The 15,139-nt window shown below is 39.7% G+C and overlaps 1 protein-coding gene across 4 annotated transcripts in view; it reads left to right on the top strand.

Moving 5' to 3' along the window:
- myo15aa (myosin XVAa) overlaps positions 1-15,139 on the top strand; it is a 39,733-nt gene that overhangs the window by 9,057 nt on the left and 15,537 nt on the right. For 3 of the 4 annotated variants that reach the window (XM_044332088.1, XM_044332087.1, XM_044332085.1), the window contains exons 1-24: positions 1,282-1,337; positions 1,432-1,545; positions 1,657-1,818; positions 2,288-2,401; positions 7,587-7,645; positions 7,965-8,088; positions 8,290-8,385; positions 8,475-8,606; positions 8,712-8,837; positions 9,148-9,225; positions 9,370-9,527; positions 9,713-9,758; positions 9,858-9,982; positions 10,086-10,203; positions 10,310-10,485; positions 11,009-11,093; positions 11,318-11,371; positions 11,514-11,595; positions 12,022-12,158; positions 12,862-12,957; positions 13,440-13,675; positions 14,051-14,241; positions 14,685-14,757; positions 14,936-15,127. In XM_044332088.1, coding sequence (XP_044188023.1) covers positions 1,468-1,545; positions 1,657-1,818; positions 2,288-2,401; positions 7,587-7,645; positions 7,965-8,088; positions 8,290-8,385; positions 8,475-8,606; positions 8,712-8,837; positions 9,148-9,225; positions 9,370-9,527; positions 9,713-9,758; positions 9,858-9,982; positions 10,086-10,203; positions 10,310-10,485; positions 11,009-11,093; positions 11,318-11,371; positions 11,514-11,595; positions 12,022-12,158; positions 12,862-12,957; positions 13,440-13,675; positions 14,051-14,241; positions 14,685-14,757; positions 14,936-15,127 — 2,738 coding nt within the window. In that variant the 5' untranslated portion in view covers positions 1,282-1,337; positions 1,432-1,467. Of the gene's footprint in view, positions 1-394; positions 492-1,050; positions 1,155-1,273; positions 1,338-1,431; positions 1,546-1,656; positions 1,819-2,287; positions 2,402-7,586; positions 7,646-7,964; positions 8,089-8,289; positions 8,386-8,474; positions 8,607-8,711; positions 8,838-9,147; positions 9,226-9,369; positions 9,528-9,712; positions 9,759-9,857; positions 9,983-10,085; positions 10,204-10,309; positions 10,486-11,008; positions 11,094-11,317; positions 11,372-11,513; positions 11,596-12,021; positions 12,159-12,861; positions 12,958-13,439; positions 13,676-14,050; positions 14,242-14,684; positions 14,758-14,935; positions 15,128-15,139 lie in introns of those variants that run through there. The other variant, XM_044332084.1, reaches the window with a different exon arrangement.

The raw sequence follows: 15,139 nt of genomic DNA, 5'->3' as shown, positions 1-15,139 counted from the left end.
TATTTTTAATAGTTAAAAAATAATAGTAGTTAACTTAATGCTTGTAACTGAACTCATCACTAGTGTCTGAAATGTTGTATGAAATTTCCTCTTTTGGCTGTTTGAACATAAAATTTTACTATAATAATAAAGGTTTCAAAACGTCACTGCCCTAATTTAGTGATTTTGAGTTGTTTTTTTTTTATAAAAATCATCCGACTTTTTAAGTTAAAAAAAAAACAAAAAAACAAATGAATGAATGAATGAGATACACGATTTTCATGCAAATATAAAAGCTGTGACCTCTTCAGGTCAGCAAAGGACTGTGACAAATCATTATATATACTGTATAAATCACTGAGCCATGTTGATGGGTGTTATTTCTGTCCAGTGAGCGTGTGTTACTGTGTTTCAGTGGGGAGAGCGGGTCTGGGAAAACAGAGGCCACCAAACTAGTCCTTCGCTACCTAGCAGCAATACATCACAAATGCAATCTTGCGCAACAGGTACACGCACACATCTTGACACACACAAACTGCTGCCAGCAGATTTGGATACTTGCAAGCACTCACTCAAACACACACACCTGTCTTGAAGGATGACTAATGTCTCGGTGTTTCCTTTTTTCTATGTCTGTGTATCTCTGCTGTCTCTCCTTGGGTGCAGATTGAGGTAGTCGGGTTCCCTGCATGACTTGTGCTTTACATTTTACAACTCATCTTCACATATGGCCATAAGAATAGCAGGTTGCTGTGTTTTGCTGTGGTGTGTGACAATATTCATTAGAGATGTTGTGTTTGCTTGTGAATCTCTTTTTTCTTAGACTTGCTTTAAACTATCTGACTGACCAGGAATAATGGTCTAATTTAGCTAATGTTTAATCTCAACTGATCATTAAATATTCTTTAATTTGACCATATTTGACACAGAAACAACTTGCATTTTAACATTTATGCTATGGACTGGTCTGCTTTAAAATGGTGGTACTGTCATAGCAATATAACAGCATACTGTATTTGTCACCCAGCAGATAGAGGTTGTTGATTTACTTTGTGTTTGAATGTCTGGTAGATACTTGAGGCAGCTCCTCTGCTGGAATCTTTTGGAAATGCCAAAACTGTACGGAACGATAATTCCAGTCGCTTCGGGAAATACATTGAAGTCTTTCTGGAGGAGTGAGTATGAAATAAATACACAAAGGTCTCAGTCTCTGTTCCCATCTCTCTCCATCTGTTCTGTAATCTAACTCTAATCTTGCTTTTGTGTTCTCTTTTCTCTTTCACTCACTGTCCAGTGGTGTGATTAGTGGTGCCATAACCTCTCAGTACCTACTGGAAAAGTCCCGCATCGTCTTCCAGGTGACACATGCAGACACATACGCAAGATGACACTTTGTATCTTATACTTTTCTGTACATGGACGTGTCGAGGTAAATGTGTGTTTCCCTTTCAGGCCAAAGATGAGAGGAACTATCATATCTTCTACGAGATGCTGGCAGGTCTTCCCTCGCAGCAGAAGCAGGCTTTCTATCTACAAGAGGCTGAGACCTACTATTACCTCAACCAGGTAGGAAGACACAGTGCAGCATAATTGGGAAATCTTCCTCAGGGTGTTAATATTTGTGAGAAAGACTTTTCAGAAACATTGTTTTTGTTCATTCTCTCTCTCTCCATACAGGGAGGGGATTGTGGGATAACAGGAAAGAATGATGCAGAGGACTTCCTGCGTCTGCTTGCTGCCATGGAGATCCTCCACTTCACCCCTGAAGACCAGTCGGCCATCTTTAGACTTCTGTCTTCCATACTGCACCTGGGCAATGTCTATTTTCAGAGATATGAGGTAATGCTTCCAAAGGTATCTTTCTTTATATCTTTTAAAAAAAATGTTTTCTCTTTTTAAAGAAATTTTCTCCATAAGCCTTCCACATGACATGCAGAGCATAATGCTTGTAGATTCACACTACACTGTATCTGTACAGCACACCCTCTCTGCATCTTTCTTTGTTATTGATATTGGAGATCATTCAGGCAATTGAGATGCCACTGTACATATGTCATATACATGTATGTATATATTTATAGAACATTTTTGGTGTATTTTGGTCATCATGTCATAAAACAGCTATGTTAGGGGACTTATATGAAAATAATGAACTAATGATGAGAGATTAACTAAACTTTATTGTGAAAATAAGTTCATAATGACCATGAACAGAAAAAAAAGCATAAGCCTTACTTAATTAGAGCAGGATTATTCTTGGCACAACAATCAGTATTTTTTGTCTTTCTATTTCCCTGCTGCACTACAGGCTGATGGCCAGGAGGTGGCGTCAGTGGTGAGTGCTCAGGAGATCAGAGTGGTGGCAGAGCTGCTGCAGATCTCTCCAGAGGGACTACAGAAAGCCATCACCTACAAAGTCACGGTCAGTATCAAACTGTGTTTCATATGCATGTGTAATAATATTTCAGTAATAATATTTCAGTATCTATAGGGACAACTCTTCCTGTAAGATTAGCCTAAAACGCCTATCCAAGTAAACTGAAAGCTGTTCTTGAAGCATTTGGACTACACACATGGTTTTGGTCTCTTTTGAAAGGTAACACTCAAGTTTTTTCCCCAACAGTCAGAATCACTGTAAGTGCTACTGGCATTGGGTAATAAGAGAAGTTTGAACACACTGAAGTTTTTTATTTTCGCCTGAATATTTTTTTGCAAACAGATGCCTGCAGATGACTATAGCTGGGACTTATTAGCTGGAAAACACAGAACACAATGTTACCAAAGTATGAAGACTCAGATTTGATAACCATAGGAAAAGGAATATTTTACACGTTTTTCTAAGGGTATATTTAGGAGTTTTCCAAACTAGGCCATTTGGAGACTCCAAAGGACCCTTGGGGACCGTGGTCACATACCTAAGATAAAAAGGCTACTAGTCTTGAACTCTCGAACGCACAGTCATTATTTTGGGCTTTATAGCTGGATAGAGGACGAAAATGGGCATACATCACTTCCCTATTGTCAGAACGACCAGCAGCTGTGTTGGATTTTGCACATCCAACAATTTAAAAAAACCCAGCAACACCCAGTTTACGATTTCCTTTGCTTCCCCAAAGAGCAAAGGACAGTAAAAAGGAGATCTGTGGCTTCAGGCCATCTGCAGAGATTATGAGAATGGTAAACTGTGGGATACATCTGTGGCAAACACGTCATCACAGTTAAAGTCAAAAGTTATAATGTTAAAAGTCAAAGTAGTGAACGTTGATGCTGCATTGAAAGTGAAACAAAATCTGATATTACAGAGAACATTAAAGAACAACTTACAACTAAGGAATAATAACTCAAGGTTTGTTTGCAGGAGAAATGCGGCTTTAGAATATGAACATAAGGCAACTGGCAATCCTTCTTAGACATGAAAAAAAAAATTCCAAGTATTTGGTCAATAAAGTGACTTGAGTTATGAACTTAGATGAATAGGTAATTAGGGGAAATACACTTGCTGACCTGCCTGACCTCTGACCTGCTTGCTCTGTGGCCATACTGCTGCTCTCGCCTCCCTGTCAGCCAGTAGGATGTGCTCTGCAAAGCTTACATTCAGCTCCTTGCACACTGCAGAGCCCTTGATCAGACACCAGAGCTCATCTCTGAAGTGTCTCATGGTGAACTGCATGACGACACGCCAATGTCTGCCTTCCTCCTTTATGCCCAGCTGATGTACTGAGTCAACAATGCTGTCGAATTTGTCAGTCAGTGACACCTTCTCTCTTGTGTTTTCATTTTCTTGCTCCTTGCGCCCACGCAGTTTGAAATTCCAGTGGTGTTTGTAACACTCAAGCTGCAGGACTCTCTCAGACTGGCATTCTCTGTCTCGATTTTTGTAACCTCTTTTTCCAAAGTAACAGTTTAACTCACAGTCTTTTATTTCTTCAGTGTTTAACTCCACACTTTTGGCCACTTCTGCAATCATGACAGTGTTGTGCTTCGTTTGCACATTAAGCTCTTGTATCATAGCAGGGAGACTTTTGGATTGTTAAAGTGCATGCAGAAACAAAAAATAATTTCTCTTACTCTATGAAAAGAGGATACATATTTAAACCTCAAAAAAAACAACTTGTTGGAATTCTAGTTTATTCTACCAGTGTCCAAGGGCCAGATACTATTCACTTACCAAGGCAGAGGTGCATGAAGCATTATAGTGAATAATCTACTGAGGACACATAGTGATTCTTATTGGTAGAGAGGATTAGCCAAGAGCCTGATATCCTGAAAACCTTTGTTATATGGTACACTTAGCTAGAAAAGGTCCTCCACCAGAGGGAGTCAGGAGCACAGGACAACCACACAAGTAGATCAGTGACAGTAGCTTTGCCTCGTTCTTTTCTTTCATTATTTCACTGTGTGTGGGATGAACAGGTGTGTATCCTTTGTGTAGAGGTAAACAGTGAATATGTGAGAGAGACATTGGCATACTGCCATGTTACCTCCCTGTCAGCATTCAGTCAACTCAACTTGAGTGACTGACAGAATAACAAATAAATAATATATCCCTTAACTTAAGTAGCAGCAAAGTCTAACCCATCAAGAACTAACTATTTCAGTAGGAAATGAAAGTGGGAAAGAACAGGAAACCATGCACAGCTAAAACCTAAAAACTTAAGGTTGTTGCTTACCCACTGTCATATAAAATAAAGCTGAATACTTGATTTTTTCTTTAAAATGTATAAATCAGTGGTTGATAAGTGCTCTTGGAGCCAAGTCAAGTCAATTTAACAAATATCACAAATCACAAATATGCCTCAAGGGGCTTTACAATCTGTACAGCATTTGACATCCTCTGTACTCAGACACTCGAGCAAATTATTTATTACGAACCTTAATGCCGGTGCATCCAAAAGTCCAAAAGGCAGAAACAATAATAAACACCTATTTTATGAAACGATTCTCAGCCTGAGTTTTGTATTGTTGATTTTCACATCCTTTAAAGTCATAATTAATAATATCAAGCATTGACTGCAGTTTCATCCACCTTGACACCTCTTTCAATCTACCTTACACATCACTCTGTCTTTGGGTCTCAGATTTCATTTACCAGTTTCCGTATGTGTCAAGTGTCTATCTTCTTCTGACCTCTTGCTATACCCTCATTCATTCATTCATTATGTTTTGAAACACAAATCTCAAATCAAATCTGACCTCATTTAGAGCAAAGCTGCTGGCCTGATTCTGTTTCCATGTGTGTCTAAGTGTAACTCAATCACCTCATAAAACAAAACAGTTTCACATTGATTGACTCTATAAGTCAGCATTGATTAGTATGGCCTATCACTTACACCAGATCTGTAACACACAAACAAGCATGAAAGTAAATACTTACACACAGTCACACACATCCCATAGACATAAGTACATACACACACTATTTACACATGAACACTATTGTAGTTTGCAGAGTAATGCTTCTGGCATCTCTTGAGTTCTTGTGTTCACAGCCTGTCACATTTATTTTCTATAAATAGCCACACACAGCAGAAGTGACACTTGTAATATCTTGAGGGATACTTAAAGGAAAAGCAGAATTCACAGATTAATACTGTACAGATACTCACAATTTGTCTCACATCTTAGGAACTCATTTGAAAACAGCAGCTTTTGTAGATAACTGGCCTCACTGGATTTTGTTTCCGCTATTAAATCAGCTGAAGACATGACACTCACATTAAAAAAATCTTTAAGGAGGACACATGAATAAAATGAATTGCTGCATTGTACTCCTTTGATTCAGGCAGAGTTTTCTGATGGTATTCATATTCATTGTTAACAGGATGGTTATCTAAAGCAGGACTTCAACCAGATTTAGTCTCCTTGAGAAAAAAAAGACACCTAAACCATACCAGCTCTAGGCATGCAAGCAAAATAGGGACTATCCCTCGGGAATGGGTCATAAAATCAATCAATCAATCATAAAAACAATGCAGTGAATGAATTGACTACGTTTTCAACCAAATAAGTGTTGTAGTTTTCCGCCCACTGTATTTTCCTGGTTGCTTAATTTACATCAGCAACTGACAAAGTAGAAATCCTGGAAAGTGGGAAAAAAAATCTTTCAGTTACCCAATCTCTCCTCTTGATAATCCTTTTTCAAACTATATTCTCTCATATCCCAGTCTGATTGAGCAACATCTTGTTTTACAGTCTGTTTTAAAAGAAGAGCAGAAGGAACAGATCCACTTGAGATAAGATGGGGAGAGAGAAACAGGAGGAATGAACTTAAAGTACATCTAATCATGGCACAACTTGTGTCATCCACGTACATATGCTCTACGCAAAGAGTCTTTTGTTTAATTGAATTTCTAATCACAAAGGTGGTTCCTATATGTAACAGGAGAGGAGTCAGCCTTGCCCAGTCATTTCCTTTGGCTGGATTAGGTGTGTGTGTGTTTTTTTTGTGCGTGTGCGTGTGTGTGTCTGTGTAAGTGTGTGCATGAGTGAAGTGCATTTATGCAAGATAAGGTCTCAAGTCTCAAAGCATTCTTTATCTGATTGGAAGTAAGTCCCAGACAGTAAGAGAGTAAAGCAGAAAGTTATGAAGGAAGCAGAGGAGAAGACAGCGAGGTAGAGTGGAAATGTAAGGAGTGAAGCAGATGAGAGAAAGTGGGGTGAAGTGAAGACAAAATAAACTAAGCTGCATGTTGAGGTTTGCCACTTTAGTGTAGTGTGTACATTTAATAATCAAGCCCCTAACCCTATGTCTAGTTTAGCCAAACAGGACTATTTTAATCCCTTTACAGGTTTAATTGGGCTGTAACAAAATATGTGGCAATCAGCTCTGCTTGCAGCACACAGCACCTAACATACTGTACCTGAGCTGTGGTGTCAGGCTGCAAGGATAAAATAATCCTCAAGGATGCATTTTTGATGCATTAGACATTTTATTTGTCCATAATGTGAGGATAATAATCAGGCTGCAAAACTCAACTATTTACCATTTATACTAGCAGTATGCTTTGACAAATAAACTTACAAAAGGCTTTAAAGGTTAAAGAGTTTCTTTACAAAATCCCTATATAAAAAGCAAAAAATACAGCATTTAAAGAACCTGCACACCCACACAGGTGTTTTCAATTACTCTGGCTGATTAGACTGTTGGACTGAGATGATGCTATATCCAGGGAATCACATTTGTGTCACCAAACTCAAGCCTTTTTTTCAGAAGTCACAATAAGTAACGCACATGTGTAAATAATAAAATGAATGATGGCTGAATTTCATGTAACTGCTTTAGTTTCAGAGTCCTGGTATTGTACATGCTGGCTCCCTGTCTCAATGTCGTGACTTACTGGGGCACTTAAATATAATGGAGCCATCGTTAATGTGATCACTAACACCTGTGAAGGGGCTGTCAATCAAGCTCAGTCTGCACACATACAGTCATAATCAGGCAACATAAGTGAAAACACCTTGGGTGTAGTATGGGGGTTTAAATATTAAAATTTAAACATTAAGCAATAAAACATGTTACTGAAATTGTTCACCCAGTTCGCTCCTCTTCATCCAATGTGTTGCATAAATGACTGCTGTGTTGCTAAACCCTCCTATCTTCTTCACAGGAGACAATGAGGGACAAGATCTACACCCCACTGACTGTGGAAAGTGCTGTAGATGCCAGGTAACTAGACAGTTACATACCCAACATGTATGAAAAATAATTATTTTTCCTCCAGTTGTATGGCTCATATAATACCATGGAAACTTGAAAGGAAAATACCGCTGAATGAGACATTTTGTTCCCATTAAAAGTATTTGTTTTTTGGTAAATTGACATGACATTCTGTGTGCCTGTTTCCATAAAAATACTTTCCCTGATTCCTAATCTGTGATGACAGTCCGATTCATATTTAACCAGAAAATATGCATGAGTTCTTCCATCCAATATTTCTGTCCCACACTCTGTCTGTCTTTTACACACTAATCTTTCTCTCCTCCAGAGATGCTGTTGCCAAGATCCTGTACTCGCTGCTCTTCCACTGGTTAACAGAGAGGATCAACGCTCAGGTGTACCCTCGCCAACACACTCTCTCCATCTCCATCCTGGACATTTACGGATTTGAGGTAAATTGGCTTTCTCATGTGTTTGTCCTCCTCCGACGCAGACAGAGCATCTTATCGCCTTTCAGTCACTTTCTTGTGTTACACGATAGAGAGACAGACTCCAGAATAATCACTCTTTAGTCGTGTAGATGAGACATTGAGAATCACCAGCCACGTGTGTGTGTCTGTGTGTGTGTGTGTGTGTGTGTGTGGGAACAACAGGATCTGGCCTTCAACAGCTTTGAGCAGCTTTGCATTAATTATGCAAACGAGTACCTGCAGTTCTTCTTCAACAGGATCGTATTCAGGGAAGAACAGGTGAGTGGACGTGCACACACCTGCAGGGACACTCAATAACACACATACACACTCCTCACATTGTATTGTATGTGATGATCTCCGTGCAGGAGGAGTACAGCAGGGAACAGATTCCCTGGCAGGACATCCCATTCAGTGACAACCAGCCCTGCATCGACCTCATCGCCTCTAAGCCTCATGGGATACTGAGGATTTTGGACGACCAGAGCTGTTTCCCACAGGTGGAGGACGGGAGAGAGGAAACTTAAACATGAACTTGCATATATGTCATACAGACAGATTCAGTTATTGCACATGTCATTTAGAGTCTGCTGATTTGTTGCTAGGCGACGGACCACACTTTCCTCCAAAAGTGTCACTATCACCATGGCAACAACCCACTGTATCTGAAGCCAAAGATGCCCCTCCCAGAGTTCACCATCAAGCACTTTGCTGGCCGGGTCACCTATCAGGTACACAGCTTCTCATTGGATCATCTCAGTTGACAAAACCTGCTATTGGCCAGCCAGTTGGCAATAAAATGGATTTGATTGGTTGGCATCCATATTTGTCTTTCATAGCATTGTATCTGTACAAAGAGTTTTGGATGTTTAAAAAAAAAAAAAAACATTGATGAAAAGGGTTGAAGAGTGTGTGAAACTTTTGATCAAATTCACAACTATCTACACAAGCTAATCAACCTCATAAAACCTGCTGGAATAGAGGGAATCCTCCACTGATCTCTGACAGGTTTTCCAATAATTTGTGATGTCATTGATTCAGGTTCACAAGTTCCTCGATAAAAACTACGACCAGGTCCGACAGGATGTCCTGGACCTGTTCATTCAGAGCAAGAACAAGGTGAGAGGAGAGGAGCATCTTCATTTCAACATATGAATGAATGGTCATGTTACTCCTAAAGTCCTAATTCTAATAACATAAACCACCGTGGTACATGTGTGAAGGTTGTGTGTGAGCATATGTGTCTTATTTGTGTGCGTCCAGATGGTGTCAAACCTCTTCATGGTTCACGCAGAGCTCATGGGTCAGCAGAAAGGAGGTCACATGAGGAAGAGCAGCACAGTCACCAGAAAATACCAAGCTCCCACCGTCAGCAACAAGTTCCAACAGTCTCTGCTCGAACTAGTGGAGAAGATGGAGAGGTAAAATAGAGAGAAATGGAGATATTTACTTTTAGAAAATAATTAATAGCACACAATCGCTGTCCGCAAACTAGCACAATTTCTTTGAACAATTTCATTACATTAATTCAAATTAGTTGCATTAAAATAAAGAAAATAAGCTGACATTATTTCTCACTTGGTTTACTTTTATTCTTCCATTTCAGGTGCAACCCTATTTTTGTTCGCTGCATTAAGCCAAATAATATGAAGGTATCTTTTTTAAACATTCTGCATTTCTGACACTAATCATTTACATGCATGATGTTTTTTGAGCATACTTCTATGTGCATGTGTACATCTGTGTTTTAGCAACCAGGTGTGTTTGAGGACGACCTGGTCAGCAGCCAGCTACGACACTCTGGTGTCCTGGAGACCATCAGGATCCGCAGAGAGGGATATCCTGTCAGAATGCCATTCTACGTCTTCCTGTTCAGGTAACACACATACAATTTTTAATCAGCGGGTGGTGGTAAGCTATTTTGGTGCCTCTTTTAAGCAATAAAAAGTATCCCATGCATGTGAATGTGTCATCCTCAGGTATAAGTCCCTAGTGGGGATTCGAGAGCTTCCAGATGCAAATGGAGAAAACTGTGTGATAATGCTCAGTAAACTGTGTCCTCTCACACCAGGAGCCTACCATGTTGGCGTCACAAAGGTGAGGTTCAATTTATGCTGTATGTGCATTTTTAATTTTTTTTTTTTTTAATGATGCATATACTGTATATGAATGTGACACGTGTGTGTGTTTGTGTGACTGTCAGTTGTTTCTGAAGGAGGACATCTACCAGTTGTTGGAGTGCAAACGGGAGCGCTGCCGTGATCTGGCCGCTCTCACCCTGCAGCGTTACACCCGCATGTTCTTTGTCAGGAAACGCTTTGTGGCCTTTCGCAAAAAGATCATCGGGCTGCAGGCGCAGTGCCGAGGCTTCCTCACAAGGTGCATCATCAGCTTCTTTGGTTATCTTACAGTTTCATAACACATGAACTGATTTATATTGTTATAAGCATTAAAAAATAAACGACAGTTCTTCAGTTCAGTCACTTTTACTATGTTAAATATACACCATAGCAGTGAGAAAGACACTAGTAGGGATCTTAAAATCTTAGTAAATATTACGTTACTCTTTTTAAGGACAGTGTGTAACTCAACTACAGTGTTAAAAACAGGTGTTGTAAAGCAAATATGGATTGTGCCTTAAGGAGAATGATCCCTGGAAACAGTCTTATACCCAAAATGTAAATTCCTGTTTATTGGAATAAAACGTATTTAGAAACTATGAATTTTAATCCTAACCAATAACACTGCTAGCATTTTAACAGTGACTTCTATTACAAAAAATTTGTTGCTTGGCTATAAAGTCTGTTTGGTTTCTTAGGAAATTGGATCAACACAAATCTTGAAGTTAGGTATAAGACATGTGTTGACAGTGAGAAAATTAAATTTCCATTCTGACGTCTAGGAAGCGCTATGTGAAAATGAGGGAGAGTCTGGTTCGGTTCCGCTCCCTCGTCCACATGTACGTCAGCCGCAAGCGATACATCAAGGTACATGAAGTCTGCTTCAAAACATAATATTTTCTTTCCTATTGAGGGGACGCAACTTGATGACAGTCCTGTGAATCACTCATATGTGTGCTGTCTGATAACATCTGTAAATAGTTTAGCATAAATTGCACATTTAGACTTATTCCAGTTTTGTGCTTTTGCATCTACTTGTCCTGGATTGAACTGCAAATATTCAGTGCGTGATTTTTGTGATCTGTTTGCAGATGAAGTTTGAAGCCCGGAGGAAAGCTGAAGAGGAGAGGAGGAAGAGAGAGATGGTAAGATGGAAGTTTTGAATTTCTTGTGTCTCTTACACTGTTCTTTTTTTTTTCTTTTTTTTTTTTTTACAAAAATCAGTTTTAAGATTGTTCCAAATCCACTGTCAGTTTGCAGATTAATTAAAACCGGTAACTCTTTCAGGAGCTGACCAAGAGGGAGGTGGTGAATGTCACACACTTGGTGATCCCTGCAGAGCTGGGTGCTTTACTGCAGACAGCAGGAGGTCTGTAGATGTCTGTCTGTCTGTCTGTCTGTTTGTCTCTCTTGCCCATTAGTGCTCATCACATGATGTACATACATATTATTCATCAGCCAAATGATGTTCAGTTCTACGAATGTGTCTCATCTCATCAGCACTGACAGTGTCAACTCAAGAAATGATTTGAGTAGTCAAGACAGAGTGAGACCTGAGCGGCTTTTTAGTTAATAAATAAACCATACAGTGAAAAATAATGACCCTAATGGCATTTAAAAAAGGACTTTGAAACAACTTCATGTCATAAATAACATCTCTAGTCATCTTACCAATAGAAAGTAATACAGTATATGTTCATATATATATTTCTAGTCGATTAACTTCAGTTTTTGGTAGTTTTCACGCTCCTGTTTGTTTGCGTGTTGACCTTCATGTCTCTCTCTCTCTCTGCAGTCAGGAGGGAGCTGCACTCAGACTGCTTGGCTCTGCTTCAGGCTCCACATATCCAGGAGTCCTCTTCATATCAACTCACTCTGCCTCTGGACATCAACAACTACCCGTTCTACCGCTTTGTACAGATCTACTTCAGGGTGAGATGTATATCACTATACTTACAGTGTTACAGCTAGCGTCATGTAGAACCTACTGTATATTTTCCTTTTAAACTGCCTTGTGGGTGTTAAACTGTCCTGTAAAAATGTTACATATCCACTGAAGTCACTACCAGAGTGGAACTGATGAATTAGGACACAAATAGAAACATGACACTTATGTCAAGGAATTTACCTCTTATTGATAAATGACAGCACTAGCAGCACTAACATGGATCAGATACAGCAGTTTCATGTTGTTGTTATTGTTGGACTTGGTCTATTCTTGCTGCACAGTAGCCTAATGTTGTTTTTTTTCCTGGAACTGATGCAATGCCAGACTGTAAAACTCTAGCCAAAGTCATTAAAGCATGCAGCCTAGTCCAAGAGGTGGTGATGTATATCTACTGAGAGTTTACTCTGACTCTGCTGGTATGCTAGTCCTGTATGACACCAGGCAAGAAACATGAAACCATTTAAATTTTACTTCAAAGGATCTTTATGGATTTCCTGCATCATATACAACAAAATTACCTTTTTTGGTAAGAAGTGAGGGAGGGCTGTTCCCCTTCACTAGCCCTACTTCACTCTTGTATTAAAGCAACCTGAAGTGGATTTGTTTCTAAAATCATGTAATATTCATGTAAGATATGTAGATTTTAGTCTGCTTCCTAAAAACACTGTAAATCTTTCATCATTGTAGGAACCAAAGTTTGGGATGTTGATGGCCCCTCTGGAGTCACCTCTGACCCGCGTAGAAGAGGACCTGAGAGAGGAGGCGCTGGAGCTTTTCATCATGGTAAGATGACCTCATATAAACTCTTTTCTTAAACTTCATTGACTCATGGATCTGGAATTCATATTCTTCCAGCACTGCACTACAGTATTTTACAATAATACAGATTTACACATCAGGGACAGTCTCCAGTGGCTCGCTTGCTTCTGCTGCCCAGATTTATCATCCAGCCCCGTGTTCAGTGTCTTTGTTGTTGAAAGAAATAAAACAACCATCCTCCATTGAAATAACACTGCTATTCTTTTATCAACTAATAGACGAGAAATTAAACATGAAATCAATACACATTGTGATATTGCGTAGCGGGAAGGACATTGAAAATGTATTTTAATAGCATTTCCCTCTTGTCATCGCCAAATATTAATCACAACAAGGCAGAAATACGCACAAACAATAATATAAAACACCCTATGAGCCAATAAGATATCACACAATCTAACAAGAGTTAGTCATGATGGTTTTTGCCTTCATTCTGATTTCTTCAGGTACTACGATTCATGGGGGACCCTCACCTGAACGGGGCGCAGGAAAACATGTTTGGGAATTACATCATCCAAAGGGGCCTGTTGTCTCCGGGGTTACGGGATGAGATCCTGGCTCAGGTTGTCAACCAGGTGTGGAGGAACATGAACGCTGACAACGCCGAGAGAGGCTGGCTGCTGCTGCTGGCGTGTGTCTGCAGCTTCGCCCCATCGCCCAAGATGGACAAATATCTGCTGAAGTAAGAAATCACTTCTTACACACGAGTACAGAATCATACCGATGAGAATCTTCATACGCAAGAACATGCAAATGAGGGTTAGATAGTAACTTAAAAAAGTGTTTTTTAAAATTAAAAATCAATTTAAAAGAAATCTAAACAGAACAAAACAAAATGTATGGAAACCTCCTCAACTTTGTAGTTTTATTTTTTTTATAATTTGAAAATGAATGAAAATGATCAAATTACATCACATGATTTAGGTAATCCCTTTAAACATGGTACTAGATACAATTTGGTAACATGATTGATAACTATAATGATAAACACAATCAAAAAGTGGTTGGGGACAGGTTTAGTTCAATAGAAAAAAAAAAATTGTCGTTTCCTCTCCAGGTTTGTTTCTGACCACGCTCCCGCTGGTTGCCAGGCGCTGCTTCAACACAGACTCATCCAAGCCAATCAGAAGACACAGATAGGCTCAAGCTCCGCCCCTGAGACTGCACGCACCTATCCACTGTCACTGTTGGAGTGGACAGTCAATAGGAAAAAAGCTAACATGGTGTTGCATGTGCACTGTTTTGACGGTAAGCTTTTTTTTAACAAGACGAACAGGACAATGATGTCACACCAGGTTGAACTGCTCACTATGAAAACTACAACAAATCAAAAGCAATCACAGCAAAAATCTTCCAAAATTCACTTTGCTTTCATATCTCACAATTTATTTCAAATGAGCACAAAAAAACAAATTCAAGTGAACACAGCACTCAAAGAAAAGCGAGGAGTGCTGCGTGTCTGCACTGTTGGCATCATTTTTATTGAGTGGGATCAATTACAGTCCCTGATCATTGATTATTCATTGCCAGTCAGGATCAGGTGATGGAACTTCAGGGCTCTCTGTGTGTGTGTTGCGCAATTTCATGCATTTTGCCCTTTAACACTCAACATTTGATGTGATTTCAAAATCACAATGGAAATAAACAAGTGAAGATGTTTGTTGATCTTATTGGTTCATCTCTGTCTGTAGGAGGGTCATTCCTGTGTCCCGTCCATTCATGGACCAGTGGAGAGGATTTAGCAGGAGACATCCTTCGCCACAGGTACTAATATGATTGTGATATGGTTCTTTTTCAGCTCAAGGTTTTGCTTTGATACTTCTGTGTAGTGGTATGTCCAATTTTTGTTTATTCAATTTCTGTACTGTATTGTACAGTACAGAAAGCCTTGAGTACACTATGAACAGGTATAGGCTGGTATTTGAAGTGTGTGGTCTTATAGGGGAGTGTCTGACTGGTGGAGGGGGAGCTCAGTTCTGATGAAGGAGCACGGCCAGTGGGTGGAGTTAGCGGGTCACGACTATGTGATGGACCTGATTGCCGACCTGGAGCTTCCGACTGACTTCCCGAAGCAGAAGAGTTACTTCGTCATCAGCACCAACAATCCTGCTAGAGTCCGAGCTAATGCCAGCCTGTCAGTATAGAA

The sequence above is a fragment of the Thunnus albacares genome, chromosome 17 (assembly GCF_914725855.1).
Source record: "Thunnus albacares chromosome 17, fThuAlb1.1, whole genome shotgun sequence".
NCBI classification, from domain to species: Eukaryota; Metazoa; Chordata; class Actinopteri; order Scombriformes; family Scombridae; genus Thunnus; species Thunnus albacares.
The sequence above is the reverse complement of the archived record's forward strand: the minus strand, read 5'-3'. Positions and strand labels throughout refer to the sequence as shown.